The sequence below is a fragment of the Natator depressus genome, chromosome 13 (genome assembly GCF_965152275.1).
Source record: "Natator depressus isolate rNatDep1 chromosome 13, rNatDep2.hap1, whole genome shotgun sequence".
Taxonomy (NCBI): domain Eukaryota; kingdom Metazoa; phylum Chordata; order Testudines; family Cheloniidae; genus Natator; species Natator depressus.
In genome coordinates this window covers 33816748-33836793 of record NC_134246.1, presented here as the reverse complement: position 1 = coordinate 33836793, position 20046 = coordinate 33816748, and the positions used below count along the sequence as shown (strand labels likewise).

The 20046-nt window shown below is 51.1% G+C and overlaps 1 protein-coding gene and 1 pseudogene across 1 annotated transcript; both read left to right on the top strand.

Annotated features, from left to right (window-relative positions):
- The first annotated feature begins 1433 nt into the window (after window positions 1-1433).
- Window positions 1434-4791, top strand: SLC39A2 (solute carrier family 39 member 2). Its single transcript, XM_074969862.1, has 4 exons — window positions 1434-1849; window positions 2803-2933; window positions 3545-3613; window positions 4030-4791. Exons 1-4 carry the CDS (start codon window positions 1735-1737, stop codon window positions 4672-4674), a joined length of 960 nt encoding a protein of 319 aa, XP_074825963.1. The 5' UTR covers window positions 1434-1734; the 3' UTR covers window positions 4675-4791.
- Window positions 4792-14044: 9253 nt separating this feature from the next.
- LOC141997481 (olfactory receptor 5AR1-like) lies at window positions 14045-15038 on the top strand (annotated as a pseudogene).
- The last annotated feature ends 5008 nt before the right edge of the window (window positions 15039-20046 follow it).

Here is a 20046-nt window from a genome sequence, read left to right as displayed (position 1 = left end):
GAAATGCTCCGTTTAGAGTAAACAGCGGGTGAAGGGCCAGGGTGTGTTTCAGGAGCCAAGCTGCAGCCAGGCGCTGACACCATCACAGGAGCTCAGGAAGTGCTGTCTGGGACCCAGGCGCAGGGTGTGGGGACCAGCTGGCTTAGTGGGGTGGGGAATGGAAGATGGGGCTGGGACACCGTCTGGTGTCTGTCCCCAGTGCGGGGGTCAGGGGCTGGGAACAGGGCATGGGGCCTCTTCCTTCTAGGAGATTGTTATCTGGCCCAGTTTGTGACCAAACTTCCCAGCATTGCCTGGCCAGTAACGAAGCTCGAGGTGTCCTGCGGCAGTGGGGGCAGCATGGTGATATTAGTCTGGGATGTGTGTGACTCGGTTTCCCCACTCACTGTGCAGGCTGCGTGTGAAGGGCTGAATTTCTCCTGGAGGGAGCGGGGAAAGAAGGGTCACACAGGCAGCAATGTACTACCTAGAACTGTCCCCATGTCACTGGAGGACAAAGGACCGGCTGGTAACTCAGCAACGGAGACCCCATGGAGCCCGCTGGGTAGCTACCGGGCACGGGGCCAGGAGGTGGGAGCCAGCTGGGATCCGAGGCTCTGGCTGCTCAGGGCCGGGGCAGCGAGGGGGAGGCTGGGTTTGGGAGCGGCAGGGCAGCCAATGCCCCTCCCAGTTAACACTGACTTTAGGCCCCTTCAGCCCAGGTTGAGGGTGAGTAAAGGCGGTGGCTTGGTTTGCCAGGCTGGCCTTTGCCATTGCAGATATCTGCTGGTGGCATCTCTCCCGAGGGCCTGCTGGGCAGCCAGGGGGAGAAATGGGTGCTGTATCCGGCGGGCTGTCCTCGGGGGCCCAGCGCTCGGCACACGAGAAGAGGGCACTGCTGCAGAGACGGCTGGCCACCCCTGTGAATCCAGGCAGCTGGTAGAGGTGGAGGGCTGACCAGGCCCTGGGAGGCTGTATGTTTGAGGTCTCTCCATCCTCACCCCGCTTGGGGCCCGGGAGATGCTGATCCAGCACCGTCCAGCTTGGCACCAAACCCCTCAACAGTTGGAAAATCCCCCCGGGCCAGGGCCTGCTGGGTATTAGAGAAGGATAGGTGTGCAATACAAGCATATCTAAGCTGCTAGGAATGCAGCCGGTGACCGGGGAAGTGGTGGGGAAAAGTGCTCTTGGGAAATGTTTACCCAATAAATTATTTAATGATGGTGTAATTAAGATTGAAGGACGTGCGGGGGTGGGGGTGGGGGGGGGTGGCTCCCTGCTCCCGGGAGGTTATTATTCACTGCGGGGCTGGGAGGCGCTGGGGAAGGTGGCAGGAGCTGAGCAGGAGAGGGAGCGAGGAGCAGCAGAGATGCAGTGAAAGGAAGGGGGACGGGGGAAGGCAGAGGGGCAGATGGAGTGAGGTAGACGGGAGGGGAGGAGGATGCCCAGGGAACTGGGGACGGCCTGACCCATCCCCGTGCAGCACAGCATCTCCCACTGATTCCTGGGACTTGGAAGGGTCCCTGGCCAGGCCTGGGTTCGGCTGAGGGCCTGGCTTTGGCTGTGGCTGCCTAGAATTAGGGTTAGGGTCATCTGTGGTGGGGGTCTCCCTATCTTGGGACCGGTTAGGCGAGGGAGGACAGGAGAGGGCTGGGGCTAGCAGGGCATTGTGGAGGAGGGGCTGTAGGGTGTGAGCCCAGAGTAACGCCCAGCTGTATTGCACTGCACGACCCGGCCCTCCTGGCGCCTGAGCGGATGGAGCCACTCCTGGTGGTGAAGATCGGCTGCCTGGTGGCTCTGCTGTTCATCACCCTCGTCTGTGGCCTCATCCCGGCCCAGGTCAAGTGGTTCCAGATCAAAGCGGCCAAAGGTAAAGAGGGGCTGGGGCTGGGGAGTGGGACAGCGGCTTTGCATCCACATCACGGGGATGGGACGCGCTGGGTATCCCCATACGCACCCCTCTGCTCCTCTAACATCTATCTCCATAGACACTGCTCTGCTCCTCTGTCATCTATCCCCACAGACACCCCTCTGCTCCCCTATCATCTATCTCCACAGACACCCCTCTGCTCCCCCTATCATCTATCCCCATAGAAACCCCTCTGCTCATTATATCTATCTATCTATCTATCTCTTGCTGCTCCTCGCTCTCATTCTCTATCCGTGTATCTGTCTGTCTGGTGCTTCCCCTCCCCTATCCCCTGCAGGCTTCTGGCTCCCAGAGCAGGGGAAACCCCCTTAGTAAATAAGACAATGGGGCAGCTGCAGGCATGAATGATACCTCCACCCTGCCCCATCCCCATCACTGCCTCTCCGTGGGGCGAAAGAAACAGCCACACTCAGGGGGCTCTGGCCCCCCTGAGGGAAACAGGTTGTGTCTGTCCAACTATGTCCCACTTTCTTAGCCATTGCTTTGCCCTTTTTCTTCTTATCTGTGTCCAGTTCTTCCTCCCTGGGGAACTATGCTGCTTTCACTCTATCCTCTTGCCAGTTCATTAATCGCCCTTGTTCTGTCAGCAGATCTTAAAGCACTTCGCTAAGGAGGTCAGTCTCATTAGCCCCATTGTACAGATGGGGAAACTGAGGTGCAGGGAGGCCAAGTGATTTACCAAGCTCACCCAACAGGCCAGTGGCTGAGCCAGAATTGGAACCCGGGTATTCCCGGTGCCAGTCCAGGGCTCTGTGCCTGCTCTCCCTGCCTCTGGCTTTCTCCTGCCCCAGGCTGTGCAGTTCCCCAGTTCGAGACCCACCTCCCAGGCTGGGATCACCTTGCTCTGCCCTTCCCCGTGGTCTTGGCCTCACCCCAGCCCTCTCCTCCCACAGGGTGGCACCGGCGCATCCTGAGCTACATTGGCTGCTTCGCAGCAGGGGTCTTCCTGGGGGCCTGCCTCATGCACACAGCAGCCGACGCGCTGACAGACATCCAGGGGGAGCTGGGCAAGCGGTTGCAGCAGGTGAGACGGCTCAGGGAAGCACGGGTTCCCCTTGCTCCAGCAGGGTGGTGCACACACAGCAGGGCCCATCCCCTCCAGCAGGGGGCGCAGGGACACACACACACACACACACACACACACACACGGATCAGGGCCCGTCCCCTCCAGCAGGGGGCGCAGGGACACACACACACACACACACACACACACACACACACACACACGGATCAGGGCCTGTTCCCTCCAGCAGGGGGCGCAGGGACACACACACACACGGATCAGGGCCCATTCCTTTGAACAGGGGGTGCAGGGACACACATACAGACACACACCCACAGAGCAGGGTCCATCCCCTCCAACAGGGAGCACAGGGACACACACACACACACACACACACATGGAGCAGGGCCCGTCCCCTCCAGCAGGGGGTGCAGGGACGGACACACACAACACAGACGCAGCAGGGCCCGTCCCCTCCCGCAGGAGGTGCAGGGACACACACACACACACACACACGGACCAGGGCCTGTCCCTTTCAGCAGGGGGCACAGGGACAGCCCTCCAGGTGAATATGGGGTCAGTGCACCGCCTGCCCCCCAGCGCGGTATCTAACTCCCCTTGTTTTCCCACAGGCTGTTGCTGGGCAGAACTTGACGGGGACACAGAACAACTCATCTAGGGCCAGTGCCTGTGGGGCTGAGGTAAGTGCCCCCAACACCTCTTGGCTGGAAGTGCCCCCACTGAGGAGAGGCGGGAAGAGGGCAACTGTGGGGAAAGATCTGTGAGAGCAGAGCCAAGGCAGGGGGAGCGACTGGCCCTTGTCAAATCTCCCCTCCCAAATACAGGGAGAGAAGCCAGGAGTCCTGACTCCCAGTCTCCCCTGCTCTAACCCACTAGACCCTACTCGCCTCCCAGAGCCGGGGACAGAACCTAGGAGTCCTGGCTCCCAGCTCCCTGCTCTAACCACTAGATCCCACTCTCCTAAATAGCCCTCCCTTTGGGACGTGCTGTGTAGGCTACGTGTAGAGGTGGGGAAGGCTGGGCTGGGTGCCTGCATGGGAGTCCCTCTGAAACAAACCATGTTTCTCCCTCCATCTCCCCATCCCTCTCCCCACAGCTGGATTACCCCTTCGCGGAGCTCATCATCTCCCTCGGCTTCTTCCTCGTCTTCCTCACCGAGAGCCTGGTGCTGCACTGCTGCCACTCGGCTCCACCGTCCCATGGGGCCCCGGGCAAGGACCCTGCCTGCTCAGCCCCCAGTGTCCCCTCCGTCCCGCACTCCCATGGGGTCCCGGTGCCTGGTGGCCCCTCACCTGGCTCCTTCCGGGCCCTGGTGCTCTTCATCACTCTGTCGCTGCACTCACTCTTCGAGGGGCTGGCGGTGGGGGTGCAGCAGGGCGAGGCGGGGGCCCTCCAGCTCTGCCTGGCCGTGCTGGCCCACAAGGGCGTGATCGCCTTCAGCCTGGGGCTGCAGCTGGTGCAAAGTGGCACCCGGCCCCGCTGGAGGCTGCTCTACCTGGGCATCTTTGCCCTCATGTCCCCCTCCGGCATGGCCGTGGGTATCGGGCTCTCGCTCTCGGGCGGAGCAGCCAGTGGGCTGGCCATGGCCCTGCTGGAGGGGCTGGCGGCTGGCACTTTCCTGTACATCACCTTCCTGGAGATCCTGCCCCACGAGCTGAGCTCCAGTGAGCCGCCGCTGGCCAAGTTCTCCTTCATCGCACTGGGTTTCACTGTCATGGCCACCATCGCCGTCTGGGCCTGAGGGGGAGGCAGGACTGGGTGGGGGACCCAGGGGTGGTGTCCCCGTGCCCTGCAGAGACGGACCCCAAATGGTCTTTCATCTCTAGGGGGCGTAGGATGACCAGATAGCAAGTGTGAAAAATCGGGAGGGGGGGGTAATAGGTGCCTATATAAGAAAAAGCCCCCAAAATTGAGACATCTGTTCACCCTAAGGGGGCGATGGCTCCCATCCGGCCCCTGCGCAGGGGACTGGCTGGATTGGGGGGTGGGGAATGGGCCATGGGGCCTTTCCCCTCTAGCGGGTGCCGGCTCTCATCCGGCCCCAGGACAGGGACTGGCTGGATCAGAGGGCTGGGGCATGGGGCCTTTCTCCTCTAGGGAGCGCCAGCCCCAGGACAGGGACTGGCTGGCTCATGGGGCAGGGACTGGGACACCTAGTGGCTGTTCACTGGCTTGTGTGACACAAGCTGGGAGGTTCTCAGTGTGTTTCCAGACGGCCCAGGCGGCTCCCACCCCAGCTGTTGAGCCAGCCAGCTCCTTTGAGTCCTAGGAGCAAAGTAATCTCCCCACCACACCGTACTGGGGTCTGTCCCTCTCTCCTGGTGTCTGGGCCTCTGAACAGGCTGATGAGCCTGCCCTAGCCCGGGCTAACAGAGCAGGGGCCTTTAGCTCAGCCAGTACAGGCTCATGGGCTTAGCATGAGGGTGATGAGTTTAATTCCCCGCTGCTGGTTACCCGTCCTGCGGCATGGTGTTACAGAGCTGAACTCCCTCCCGCTCTCGAGGGCTACAGCCCATGGGCAGCGCTGCACCAACCCCTCAGCTCACCCCTTCCTCCAGGGCTTAGGCTGCCAAAGCTGCCTAGGGGTGTTGGGTGCCTGCTTCCCCTGCCTAGCAATTGCTGTCCAAATCCCTTAGGCAACTTGGAGAGGGCCAGCCACGGGACTTCTAACAGCGTGGGCCTCTTGGATGCAGTTGATGCCACGTAGGGTTGCCAGCCCTCCCTTAATTAAAGATCAAGTCACAGGATGAAACCTCCAGGAATCTCGGCAACCCTAGTGCCAAGGCCAGGGTGGCTGTGAGATGAAGCTACAATCTCTGCGCAGCTTGTGAACTGTGGGTTCCTTGGCCCTTGCAGAGACTCCTGGGAAATAGCTGGAAGCCCAATTACAATTGGAAACAAGGCTCCATTTTTTGTAACTGGGAGGGTGATTAACCCACGGAACAAACTCCCTGGGGCCTTTCGGGAAGACACTTTAGCCAAACGTCCGTTCCTGGGCTCAGTGCTGGGGGAGCTGGGTGGAATTTAGCAGCCTGTGGTAGACAGGAGGTGGGACTGCAGCTTGGTGGCCCTCCAAACGCCCGGCTCATGGGTGCCTGTTTTTTAGACCATTTGTTCAATGGATGTTGCCGCTGCGATAAATAATGGCTCGTGTTTTGTGTGTCTTTGCTTGTGGTTCCTTTGGGCCCCTTTCAGTGGGACAGCATCCATGGACCAATGGGACCATCCCCCACTGAGTGGATTTTGGGGATGCGGCCGAGACCCGGCACTGCTAAGTGCTAAGTGCCCAGGGAAAGCCTGAGGTGGGCTTTGAAGCCAATCCAACAGAGCATATATTACAGAAAGGCCCACCGTTTTCAAAAGGAATGGGTTTTTTTGGGAGCCTGGCATGCACCCCCTTTAAGAGCTCTGGCTTTTATAAAGAGCCGAGCCCCTGTGCTTGCAAAACCAGACCTCTTTAATGTGGCTCAGTGTGGACACCCAGCAACTGCAGTGCCCCAAATCACTAGTCACAAAAATCATCCCGTGCCCTGGTTCAGCGAGAAATGATCTGCAAGGCAGGCCAGTGCCACGCTGATTGTGAACAGCATCGTACCACATACAGCCCGCAGCTGGGTAAGGTGTTCTGTCCATGTACTGGAAATAGGTTCTGATAGTTCGCATCCAGCAGAGGTGACCAATCGGTCTCCTGCCAGAGTGGAGATGTTTGCCCATCGCTCTGAAGAACTCTCCCACCCATATAGCGCTGTCCACATCGATGCTTTAGTCCATGAAACTTATATTGGTCGGGGTGTGTGTGTGTGTGTTTTTCATACCCCTGACCGACAAAAGTGTTGCCAGCAAAAGTGCTAATGTAGACATAGCCTGTTAGGGGCTGATACGAGCTCACTGCTTAACAGCTGCGTTTTCTAGGCGCTCTAAAATCCACACGCTGAGTCACATCGTTTTGAAATTTGACGTGTCTCCTTAATGTCTGAGCTAGGGTAAGTGGGGCAAATTTGGAGTCACTTGGTCCAGGGGTTCCTGAGAGACAACGCCTGTAAACTGAGGACCTGAGAGTGAAACACTGCGGTTGGCTCTGGTTTGGTTTCAGACAGGCATTGAGCCCATGTCTCTCTCCTCGGCCAAGGATGCTGGTTGTACGAGGCAAATTGGTCCCCCTGGGCTGGCCTGCAGTGACAAACGATGATTCCCTGGGAGACAGCTCTGCAATGTCTGCCGATCCCAGCACCCCTCAGCTGGGCTGTGTCTCTCACTGGGCACAGAGCAGGGGCTGGGCTGTTGGTGGGAGAGGGGCAGGGAGGCGCTTGCTGCCCAAAGCTCTCGTCAGGACAGGATGGCAGACGAGCTCTGGAGGGAGACAGTGAGGCAGGCACCAGGCGACAAGGCCATTCCTTCAGCAGATGGGCTGAGGATTGCAAGCTCATATCTCAGATCAATTTCCTGCCATAGGAAGGTACGTAGCATGCTGGCTCATCAGCCCCTCTAATCTGGTATTCTCTTCCCTGCCCCCCATCACACCTCAGGGTCAATCAGGCCTGGTCTCCCCGCCTTTCCTCCCACATCAGACCCCTGGGTCATCCAGCCCACTGACCCCAGCTAGTCCGGGAACCCCCAGCTCCCTGCTGCACCAGGACAGACCCAGGGTCCGGACACTGCAGCCACCCAGCGGGCCCATGTCCCGGCTGGTTACACAATGTGTCCATGGAGCCAGTTTCACACCTGCTGCCATGCAGGAGCAGTTGGGGCTGCCAGTCAGGACTGAGGGGCACCGGCAGACCTGTGGGTGGGGCAGCTCAAGGCTGGTGTTATTCCAGACTCAGGCTCCATCCCGGCAGCTCTTCCAGTGCCACTGAATCCTTGAGGAGGAGTGAGGGAGCGACTGGTCCTTGTCACACCTCCCATCCCAGAGCTGAGAGAGAACCCAGGAGTCCTGGCTTCCAGCCCCCTCTGCTCTAACCACTAGACACTAGTGGGTTAGAGCAGGTGGGGCGGGGTGGGGGGTGGGAGAACAGAACCAGGACTCCTGGGTTTTACCCATAGCTGTGGGAGGGGAATGGGATTTCGTAGGTTAGAGTTGGGGGATTGGGAATCAAGAATCCCAGGTGTAGCAGAAAGAAAGTCTGAAACATGAGGCCTTGTATCAAAGGCCCTGTATGAGGCCTGAGGCCTGAACTAAAGTAGTGGGTCAAGCCCTGCTAATATCAAGCAAAGTTAGCAAGAGACAGGCTGAGAGCAGAAGTCAGGCTCTGCCTGTGTAACACCAACAGACCTTGGTCGTCGGCAGCCGGGATTGAGCCTGGGTCCTGTAGGAGCTTAGTGCATGAGCCTTTACTGCATGAGCTAAAAGCCAACTGCTGTTAGCTAAGGCTGTAGAGCAGATTCATTAACTCTACCGAAGTGGTCTCAGTGCCACCAGGTGGGACAGAACGCCACAGCCAGGAGGTGTGTGGGTTACACAGGCTCACAGAACCTGGCAAGAACAGGGCTGGGATTGCAGAAACACACACATTCCTGAGAAGTGCTAGGCCAAGGACACTCACGCAAACGCACTCCAGAAGGGTGGTAGCAGAACAGCCTGGTACCAAGTATGGGGTACAAACACTCATCCAAGAATACACTGACCCCCTCTTAGTGATACGGGCAGGATGGGAGTGTAATGAATAAAAATGTTTTGATTGAACCACCATGTACAAGGTAAAGGGTGCTAACTAACCATGTCAAAGGGGCAGTAACTATGTCAGAGGGGCAATATGTAACTTGTTTGTATTGGTGAATAATGAAGGGTCTCACATGCAGTGTCTTTGGCCAGCCTAGGGGACAGTGAAAAGTCCCACCGCTCACTGAGCAGCGTCTATTGTCACAGGCTACGTCTTAGTATCCTCATAGAGTCTGCCGGGTGCTATTACCGTGCTTCGTCGACAATAAAGCTGGCCGGGTGCCTTCGCTACTAAGCAATGTTTTGTGGGTTTTGTGGGCAGTTTGATCAGAACCTGCTGTACGGCCACAGCCAGTGCAGCATGCAGAAAAAACACACACGTGGAGCCAACAACTGACCCCGCCCGCTGTAAAAACTATAACTTTTAACCTTTAAAACAAAGAGAGAGCAAAGAGGCAGGGGAAAGGTGTGAAGAGCAATCTAGGAAGGTAGGGAGACCTGAGCCAAGAGAGATTATCAAGGTATCTTAAAGTACCGGCACCAGCAGCCAGTTTAGCAAACTGAGAAAGGATATAAAAGAAAACTGGTAGGTAAAAATATTTGAGAAAGAAGGGACTATTTTTATCTCTGAGCAAGGAGTGTGTGGCTTCATGGGTTAAAGCAGTTGTGAACCCACACCCCTGGTTTTTATCCTGGCTTTGAGAGGATAGTGGGAGTCATTACCTGAATTTGTTCCCACAGTGTTTGTTGCTTTTGTCTGCATGCCATGCCATGCGGGAGTGCCCTTACATACTGCAGTTAACTGTTTTTTGGGCACCTCCAGGCATTAATGCATCAATTCTAGGTGTTAACCCACTCAATTTTGGGTTTTCACTTTGAAATTCTTTATTCACTCCCCCAAGATTGAGTCTCAGCTTCTGTCTCCTAATGTGCTCTGTGAACTGTTCCATTTTTTCCTTCATCTGAGTTACCAATCCAGTGAATGTACTGTTTGCTACTTCTCCCTACTGGGCACTTATTTGTCCCATTCTGACAGGCACCAGTCTAGGTCTCAGTTTAAGTTTTACCAGAACCTGGATTTATCTTACAGTAGTGGTTGCACTACAGGGCCCCTGTTTCATTTTTTTAATTTTGCTAGGGCTACCTTTTTCCATTTCTGTCCCCACTCTTCAGGCACAGGATAGCTACCACAAGCCTGTTGTTGACCGCAAATATTTATAACAGGATGGCACGTCTTTTTTGCAGAGTTTTTCAGCTGTTTCCAATGTTTTATTCTGTTCCTGTTCTTGCTGTAAGTAAACTCTCGTATGTGGTTACCTTACTTTACCATCTGTACATTTATGCTCCATCTGTCCCTTAAGTTTTTACATTTCCTTTTATGACTGATGGACAGATTTTATTTTTTAATTGTTTTTAGTTTCTTATGGTGGGCCTGGGAATGTTAGGCTCCTGAATCATGATTGAGGAGTGGGGTTTTATGAGTGAGCCTTGGTGGTACCCAAATAATGAATACATATGGATAATATGTGTGACAGTGCCCCGCATAAGGCTTTATGGAAATATACTTCTGAATGTATATATGACATAACTAGAATGTGTTTTATGCTACATATGTCATGTAACATATCTCTGTAAAGGTTATGATCTACTGAATCTATTAATCCTATTTGTATGCATGTATCATTTCTGTATTCAAAGTTATGAATATTGGCTGCATACTTGTTTGATTCTGAGTAGGTTTTAGTGAAGTGGTTGGTCAGCTTCCTGAGAAAAGCCTATTCTCAGTAAGTGCTCAATCAAGAAGCTCTTAAGCCAACAATGAACTTGGAGACGCCAATCCACATCTGGGCTTTCCCAGGAATGTGGCTTGGCTGGTAAGAAACTCAGTCATGCACAGACATGTGACTTGCCCGGGTGACTCCAAAACTCCATTTTGTAGATGGACTTTGCATAGGCGAGAGGAGGGGATCTCCACCCACAAGAGAAAGTCTATTTAAACCCCTGGGAGACCCCTCCATTTGGTCTTCAGCTGGCTAAAGAGAGATCCTCTCCATCCCCAAGGATACCTGAAAGAAACTGGAACAAAGGACAGTAACTACAGGGGGTTTGAGTGATTGCTGGACCCAGACTAGAAGGAGGCTAGTGTGTAAAAGGAAGCTTACTGGATGATGATTTTATCTGTATTCAGTTTTATTACTGTACTAGACGTAGACTTGCATGTTCTATTTTATTTTGCTTGGTAATTCACTTTGTTCTGTCTGTTACTACCTGGAACCACTTAAATACTACTTCCTGTATTTAATAAAATCACTTTTTACTTATAAATTAACCCAGAGTATGTATTAATACCCTGGGGGGGTGGGGGGAGAGGGGGCAAACAGCTGTGCATATCTCTCTGTCAGTGTTATAGAGGGCGAACAATTTATGAGTTTACCCTGTATAAGCTTTATACAGGGTAAAACGGATTTATTTGGGGTTTGGACCCCATTGAGAGTTGGGCATCTGAGTGTCAAGGACAGGAACACTGCCTAAGTTGCTTTTAATTAGGCCTACAGCTGTTAGGGGACATGGTTCAGAGCTGGGTCTGGGTTTGCAGCAAGCTAGCGGGTCTGGCTTAAACCAGGCAAGGCACTGAAGTCCTAAGCTGCCAGGGCAGGAAAGCAGGAGAAGAAGTAGTCTTGGCACATCAGTTGGCAACCCCAAGGGGGTTTCTGTGATCCAACCCGTCACTATATGGATATGGCATATATATGTACACATAAATATGTATATAAATACAGCTTCCATATCAGGAGAGTTTAATAAGACTGGGACTTTTGAGCTTGGAAAAGAGACTACTGAGGGTGGTTAAGATTGAGGTCTATAAAATCATGATTGGTGTGGGGAAAGTAAATAAGAAAGTGTTATTTACTCCTTCTCATAACACACAAACTAGGGGTCACCAAATGAAATTAATAGGCAGCAGGTTTAAAACAAACAAAAGGAATTATTTCTTAACAGAACACACAGTCAACCTGTGGAACTCTTTGGCAGAGGATGTTGTGAAGGCCAAGACTATAACAGGATTCAAAAAACAACTAGATAAATTCATGAATGATAGGTCCATCAATGGCTATTAACCAGGAGGGACTGGGATGGCATTCCTAGCCTTTGTTTACCAGAAGCTTGGAGTGGGAGGCAGGGGATGGATCACTTGATGATTACCTATTCTGTTCATTCCCTCTGGGGCACCTGATATTGGCCGCTGTCGGAAGACAGGATACTGGTTTAGATGGACCTTTGGTCTGACCCAGTATGGCCGTTCTTTTGTGTGGTACATACAGGTATGTATGTGTACATATGACACCACCTTATATCCAAGCATAAATTATTTTTCCAATCTGGTGTTTTAGTCTGGCCCTTTTACTTTGGTGCTGCAGATAGCTTATCCTGACTGCTGGTTTTCACCCTCTGGGGTAAGCTTCGCTAGACAGGAGTGGCTAGCTTCTCTGTTCCATTGGTTGCATTGCTCTGTGATACGCCAGTAGCTGACATAGATCCAGCTGTTTCTTATAGATGCTGTTTTCCAGATAACCTACTGAATGCACAGTAACCAATTTATGAAATATTGCTGTGTCAGGATTTAGTATTGGTACCAAGACACTGAACCAGATGGTTTAGAATAAACATTTGCCTTACTTAGGATGCAGTGTCACTGACTCAGATTATGACTGGTACTAACAAGGGTGTGGAGAAACGTTCCCAGGGACAGTTTTTGTTGGAACCATTCCAGGGCCAGGAATCTGCCTGGTTTGGACAAAATGACATTTATGTTCACGGAAAAAAGCTTTGCCAATTTTTTTTTAACCAGTCCTAACTGGGCATGGGAGGCCAGGTTTGTTACAGTGTTTCGGTGCCTGGTGAGATTTTCAAACGCTTCTAGGTGCCTAATTCCCTTTGCTTTCAATGGTGCGGGTACCTCAGTGGTTTGAAAATCCCACTAAATGCCAAAATGCCTTCCAAATCTGGCCCTTAAACATCTCTGGAAATCTGGCCCTGAGTCACTGTTTGGCAGCACTGGGGATGCAGGCTGGGTCTTCTAAGGGCCCCGCCAGCTCCCTGCTGGTGGCCCCTGTTGTGTGAATGTAGATGGACTAAATGGGCCAAGGTGCTAACAGAGCCCATCACTGTCCAGCACTAGCTAGTGTGAAACGAGGGGCAGGGATTGGGACCCAGAGACCTCCCCCAGCTCGTGCCATGGCAAACATGCCGTGAAACAGCCCTTAACCTTTGATTAACACCACAGGAAAGGAGGGGAAAAAGCCTGGACCTTTGAATTGTGAAGCATTAAATCCGGCTGTCATTTGCACAACCCCCCTAGTTCCCTTTCCCTTGTGCTGGGACAGTCTGGGCAGGAAATCTGGCTTGTCTGCCAGTCTCTTGTCTGCCAGGTATCTGTGCTGGTGATAATGAACCACAGGGGGAGAGAAGTGAGCTGAGACTGGCTGGAGCTGCTGTTCATAGAATCATAGAATATCAGGGTTGGAAGGGACCTCAGGAGGTCATCTAGTCCAACCCCCTGCTCAAAGCAGGACCAATCCCCAACTAAATCATCCCAGCCAGGGCTTTGTCAAGCCTGACCTTAAAAACTTCTAAGGAAGGAGATTCTACCACCTCCCTAGGTAACGCATTGCAGTGTTTCACCACCCTCCTAGTGAAAAAGGTTTTCCTAATATCCAACCTAAACCTCCCCCACTGTAACTTGAGACCATTACTCCTTCTTCTGTCATCAGCTACTACTGAGAACAGTCTAGATCCATCCTCTTTGGAACCCCCTTTCAGGTAGTTGAAAGCAGCTGTCAGATCCCCCCTCATTCTTCTCTTCTGCAGACTAAACAATCCCAGTTCCCTCAGCCTCTCCTCGTAAGTCATGTGTTCCAGTCCCCTGTTGTTGGAGCTGCTGTTGTTGAAGTCGATCCCGTTTCATCCCGGGTGGTGTTTGTGGTTCTCTGGAGCAGACAGGGGGTGACGATGTCATCTGGGTCCCTCTCTCTGGCCTGGGCTGGCCAGGACATCTCTCAGGATAAGGGATGGGGTGGGAAGCAGCCCCGATGGTGAATTTCACTCCAGTAGCCCCCATCTCTTCTTCCTCATTCCTGCCCCCCCACCCCAAGTCTCTGTCGTGAAGGGTCCTGAAGGGAGCGGTGGGCAGAATAGTCCCTCCCCCATTGATTTGTCCCCCAGTTTCCAACACACAATTTAGGTTAACTGATTTCTGGCCCAACAGCCCTCTCGTTTCCCAGACAAGAGCTTGTCAGAGGCCTTGAGGGACACCCGGAGGCCTTTTGTTTGGGCCAATTCAGTCTCCATCTCCCTTTCGTACCCTTTCCCACCCACTGCTGTTAGTGTAGGTTGCTGTGACCATGTAGGGACTTTCCCTCACTCTTTACAGTTCAGCTCACAAGGAGGGTAAATGTCTCAGCCCAACTCTCACACCACTGACCTTCCTCTGCCTGCAGGGGATGGACCCCCTGGAGCCAATGGGGAGGGAGAACGACACCTCAGGGACCGAATTCATCTTCTTCGGTCTCTCCAGCAACCCAGCAGAGCAACTCATTCTCTTTGGGGTCTTCACAGCCATCTACCTGGTGGCCCTGATGGGCAACATGCTCATCTTATTGCTGGTCAGCCTGGACTCCCGGCTCCACACACCCATGTACTTCTTTCTGGTCAACCTCTCTGTGGTGGACATCGGCTACACCAGCTCCACCCTGCCCAAGATGCTGGCCAATTACCCGTCGCAGGACAAGTCCATCTCGTGAGCCGGTTGCCTCTCCCAGATGTTGTTCTTCATCTCCTTTGGGGGGATTGAGTGCCTGCTACTGGGGGTCATGGCCTACGACTGCTACGTGGCCATCTGTCACCCGCTGCACTATGCTGCGTTCATGAGCCGGCGGGTGTGCGCCCTGCTGGCTGCAGCTGCCTGGACCATGGGCTTGACCAACTCGGCCGTGCACTCATTCCTGAAGTCCATCCTGTCCTTCTGCCGGGGCAACGTCCTCCACCACTTCTTTTGCGACATTCCCCTGCTCTTCCAGCTCTCCTGCTCTGACACCCAGGCCAACCAGACTGTCACCATCGCTGTAGGCGGTGCTATCGTCTTCAGTTCCTTGCTGGGGACCCTGGTGTCCTATGTGTACATCACGCTGGCCATCCTTAGGATCCGCATGAGGGAAGGGCGCCTCAAGGCCTTCTCCACCTGCGCCTCCCACCTGACCATGGTCAGCCTCTACTTTGGCACAATCCTCTTCACCTACCTCCGCCCCAACTTCACCTACTTGCAGGAGCAGGACCGGGCACTGCCCGTGCTCTATGGCATTGTCATCCCCATGCTCAACCCCATCATCTACAGCCTGAGGAACAAGGATGTGAAAGGGGCACTCCCAAAAGCCCTGGCTAGGAGCTAGGTAGGTGTTGTCTTCTAATGGACAGTGCACAGGTTTGGGAGTCTGGACTCCTGGGTTCCATGCCCAGTTGAGGGAAGGACTCTGGGTGTGTGTACACAAGGGATTGTGATTCTATCTGGCAAAATTGAAAGTTTTTTCTTTTGTCTGAATATTTTTCAGTTTTCGGCAGTATTGGGTGTAACGCTTTTGGATTTGGGACAAAATAGTTTGGTTTGTCTTTTCTGAAAACCTCCAAAAAAAAAAAAAAAGTAAATTTTCAATTTTTTGACAAAAAGTCAACAGTTTCTGAGGAGTTGTTTTCCCATTGGGAGAAGGAACGGGTAACTCACATTAATGACATACGCTCCTCTTGTTCCTGCGTCAGCTGCTGGAATTTATACGTGGGGAAACCTCAATCCAAGATATTTGCAAAGGAGCATGCTTCATCCACAGTTTATGGATGTCATCTCATGTTGTACAACTGCTTTGCTAATCTGAGACCTGGTTGAAAATGCCATTTGTTTCCATAGGAAATAAAGAAAACATAATTAAAAAGAGGTTTGTTTTGTAAAAAACAATGTGCCACACAAATCTTTTATTTGTTAGGTTGGTTGGTTAGTTGTTTTTTTCAACAAAAAAACAACCCCCGTGCCCCACATAAATTGTTTTTCAAAAACAGTTTTTTGTAAAGATCTTGTTTTTGGTAAAACATCCAATTTTGGTAAAAATGTTCAGCCTCAAAAACCATTTTGGGTAAAATGTTTCTGGTTTTGGTAAAAATGTCCAGTAAAATGATAAAATGATTGGTTTTAAAAACCTTCCATGGTAAAAAAAAAAAAAAAAAAAAGTCGGCTTTAGAAACCAGAAATGGTTAAACAGGCATTTTCCCCAAAATTGAAAAATGTTCAGTTTCTGTGTTTTCGATGGAAAACTGGAAATTATCAGCAAAAATGACATTTTCCTGCAAACTTTCCTGATTTGGACAAAAACCCCTTTTGCTCCTTGGAAAAATGGTTGGGTGAAATAATTTTTACCATCTCTATGGCTAGCCCATCCAGAGAGGACTTAATGACTAATAATTATGGACAACTGATCATTGAGAATCGATTATTATTTCATCATTAATTATTTATTATTGGTATGGCTGTAGCCCCTGTGACCCAGAGTAATGGAGCTGGAACCCCATTGTGCCGGGTGCTGCACAGACAGAATTAAAAGAAGGTTCCAGCCCCAAATAGCTGATTGTCTATCCTGTTCAATGCCCATAATGACTCTCTGGGTGGACGTATTGCAAGGTTCCTGTGACTGTAACTTTGGGGGGTGGGGTGGCCCTGGGCACTTGTACATCAGTGACCCGTTCGGTGTGTGAGGCGATCCCTGTGGAGATAGCAATATTCCAAGGAGAGAATCCTGGCTGTGACTGCAGCAATGACTCATTTAGCTGGGGTGTTTTAGACCTTATGGTTGGATCCAATACTTCTTCTCCTAGATTCATTTCTTTGTCTCTGGTCCTTCCTTAACATCAACTCCCAGAAACAAATGTTATTGTTTTAACATGTGGAGCTGGGCTCAGTACAGAAGCCAAGGGGAAGGTTCTCTGGCCTAGGATATGCTGGAGGTCAGGCAGCATGTGCCGAATGCTCCCTCCTGGCCTTATAGTCTATGGGCCAGACCCCAGCTGCGGGGAATCAGCCATAGTGCCACTGGGGTCAATGGGCCAGACTCCCAGTTGGCAGGAATTGGCTGTAGCTCCATTGGGGTCAATGGACCCAATATGCAACTGGTGGGAGTCAGCCGTAGCTCCACTGGGGTCAATGGGCGAGACCCCCAGCTAGTATGAATTGGCCATAGCTCTGTTGGAGTCAATGGACCCAATCAGTAGTTTGTGTGAATCAGCCATTGCTATGCTGGTATCAATGGGCCAGAGCCCCAGCTGTTGTAAATAGGTATCACTTCACCCAAGTCAATGGGCCAGAATTAGGTCCCCTAGTACTACTGGAAGAAGGTGAATGGGTATTCAAATCTCCTAGTACCACTGGATGAGAGTGAATAAGTATTCAAATCCCCTTGTACAATGGGTTGGGAATTTAACAAAATGTTCTTTTATTGGTACATGTCAGCGTGACAAAGGCCTGGAATCTGGGTCTCCCACATGCCATGTGAGTATCGTCACCAACAGCCTCGGTGGGGTAAATCTCTCCAGCTGGAGCTGTCCCATGTTGTGTAATTAATTCACTACTCATGAGGCTGGAGAGACAGAATGCAGGGCACGCAAATCAGGCATAGCAGGAAATGAGACTCGAATTTCTCATGTCCTAGGTCAGAGTCCTGGCCACTGGATTGTGTGGACAATCCTCACATGGGTCCTTGTTTTTCATGGAGGATTTCAAAAGGTCTCCATGGTCTCCCAATAGGGCTCAACATCTCTCTCTTGTGGTGTGAAGTGTAATCTCATTTTTCATCCAGCCTCTCTGCACGGCAGCTGTGGGACATGGCTGGGTTGGTTTGGTGGGGAAGGCTTTTCTAATAAGAGCCGATGTTGCAGCATGAGCACCATTCCTCCAGGGGTTAGCTCCCTGAAGCTGCTGGCTCTGTTCAAAAAGCACACAGCGTTAATTCTTGGGGCTGATAAAGGAAGGGTTTGGGTCTTGGAGGCTGAGGCTGGAGTCATTCGAGTGCCTCTCAGCTTTTAGCCACATATATGTGCTATAATTAATCTCTGTTTAGTCTGTAAGTTTTAGGACAGAAATCTTAGACCCCAATCCTGCCTGATTTAGGCAAGGATCTTTTCAGTCGATCTATCTATCTATCACCACCATACTCTCCCATCTCTCTCTCTGTTGCCCCATTCCCATGTGCTGTCATGCTGTACCAATCTCAGTAGTTCCTGCTCACCATCTCATAGAATCATAGAATATCAGGGTTGGAAGGGACCTCAGGAGGTCATCTAGTCCAACCCCCTGCTCAAAACAGGACCAATCCCCAATTAAATCATCTATGGGGTTGGGTGTGGCTAGTGCAGGTTGAGGCAACTCTGGGGCTGAGCTGGCAGTCCATCTGTTCGGATTCTCACACACACGCTGCCCCAGCCAGCCAGTCACTCGTAGTGCAGATCCCAGGCGTTTGGAACCAAACGGAGACCCATCGACTCAGACAATAACATGGCTCAGAGACATGGAGGCTGACAATGGATGCTAAAGTCATGGCGCATCAGTGATAGATCCAACATGTGCACAGGTGGCAGCTGATTGTCCCACTTATGCCCAGCACTTGCTGTCTCTCTGGAAGATCGTGGGAGCTGTTTTCTTCCTCTGGGTTTCCTCTCTATCCTGCTGAGCTGCCGTGGTGTAAGAAACCCCTGCATTGCAATTTTCGGTCCCACTCCTGAGTCATGGCTGTGCTGCAGACGTGCTTAAGACACAGTGATTGTGTTGAACCCCGGTTGGCTTCTGCAGGATTTCTGTGCTCCTAGTGGCTGCAGGCTTAAGCCCCAGTGTTTTAGTTTCAATGAGATGAAACTGAAAGTGCTAGAAAAGAAATTCCCAGTCCAATAAATGATCTGACTGTGAGGATGTCCGACGCTGCAGCCGAAAAGGCTAATGCGATCCTTGGCTGTATAAATAGGGGAAGCTTGAGGAGGAGCAGAGAGGTAATTTTATCTCTGTATCTGGCACTGGTGCGACCACTGCTGGAATCCTGTGTCCTTTTCTGGGGCCCACAATTCAAGAAGGAGGTTGATAAATTGCAGAGGGTTCAGAGAAGAGCCAAGAGAATGAATAAAGGATTAGAAAACCTGCCTTATCGTGATAGACTCCAGAAGCTCAATCTGTTTAAGGGGTGACTTGATCACAGTCTGTAGGTTCCTTCATAGGGAACAAATAGTTAATAACACACTCTTCAATCCAAGTACCATGGGGTAGCCATGCTAGTCTGTATCCACAAAAACAAGGAGGAGTCCAGTGGCACCTTAAAGACTAACAGATTTATTTGGGCATAAGCTTTCGTGGGTAAAAAGCCCATCTGAAGAAGTGGGGATTTTTACCCACAAAAGCTTATGCTCAAATAAATCTGTTAGTCTTTAAAGTGCCATTGGACTCCTCGTTACTCTTCGATCCAGTAGAGAAAGGTCTCACATGATCCAATGACTGGAAGTTGAAGCTAGACAAATTCAGACTGGAAATAAGATGTAAATTTTTACAGTGAGAGTACTTTAGCTCTGGAACAACTTAGCAAGGGTCGTGGTGGATTCTCCATCACTGACAATTTTTAAGTCAACAAGGGACATTTTTCTAAAAGCTCTACTCTAGGAATTATTTGGGGGACCTTCTCTGGCCTGGGTTCGACATGAGGTCAGGCTGGGTGGTCACAATAGTCCGTTTGGACCCTGCAATCTAAGAATCTATGAATACGAGAGAGCCGAGTTTATTTTGATCTCAAAGTTTATTCGCCAGGATTACTATAATGAAAGAAAATTTAAATTTGTTTCATATTGTCATTTTCAGAGCTGCCAGAGAAATAATTTTCTCCATGAAAAGTTGTGACAAATATATATATATTCCATTTTGTCAAAATATTTCTGTGAAGGATTTCAGGTTTTCACCAGCTTTTGATGACCATGCCCCCCCCCCCACAATTGACCGTTAGTTTTTTTCTTTCATTTTGTCAAAATCTGTCATGGAAAATGTTCAGATTTCATAGACAAAAACAGAACAAAATGAGTTTAGCTGTTTCTTGAGATTAAACAAAACATTTTGACATTTTTTTCCCCTGTTTTGTAAAAGTTTTATTTTTTGAAAATTTTCAGATTTTAATCAAAATTTGTTTTTCTTTTAAAACACCCCTCAAAATTTGCTGAAAACAGATTTTTCCACCCAAAATTTCCATTTAGTTGAAAATCAATTTTCCATCAACAAATATATTAATAGAATACTTTCAGTCATCTCTGATTATTACCTTCAATTTTTGAACCAGAAGGTAATATGGCAGATAAGAAAAGCTCAGACACTAATGGCTTTTCTTGCAGAATTTT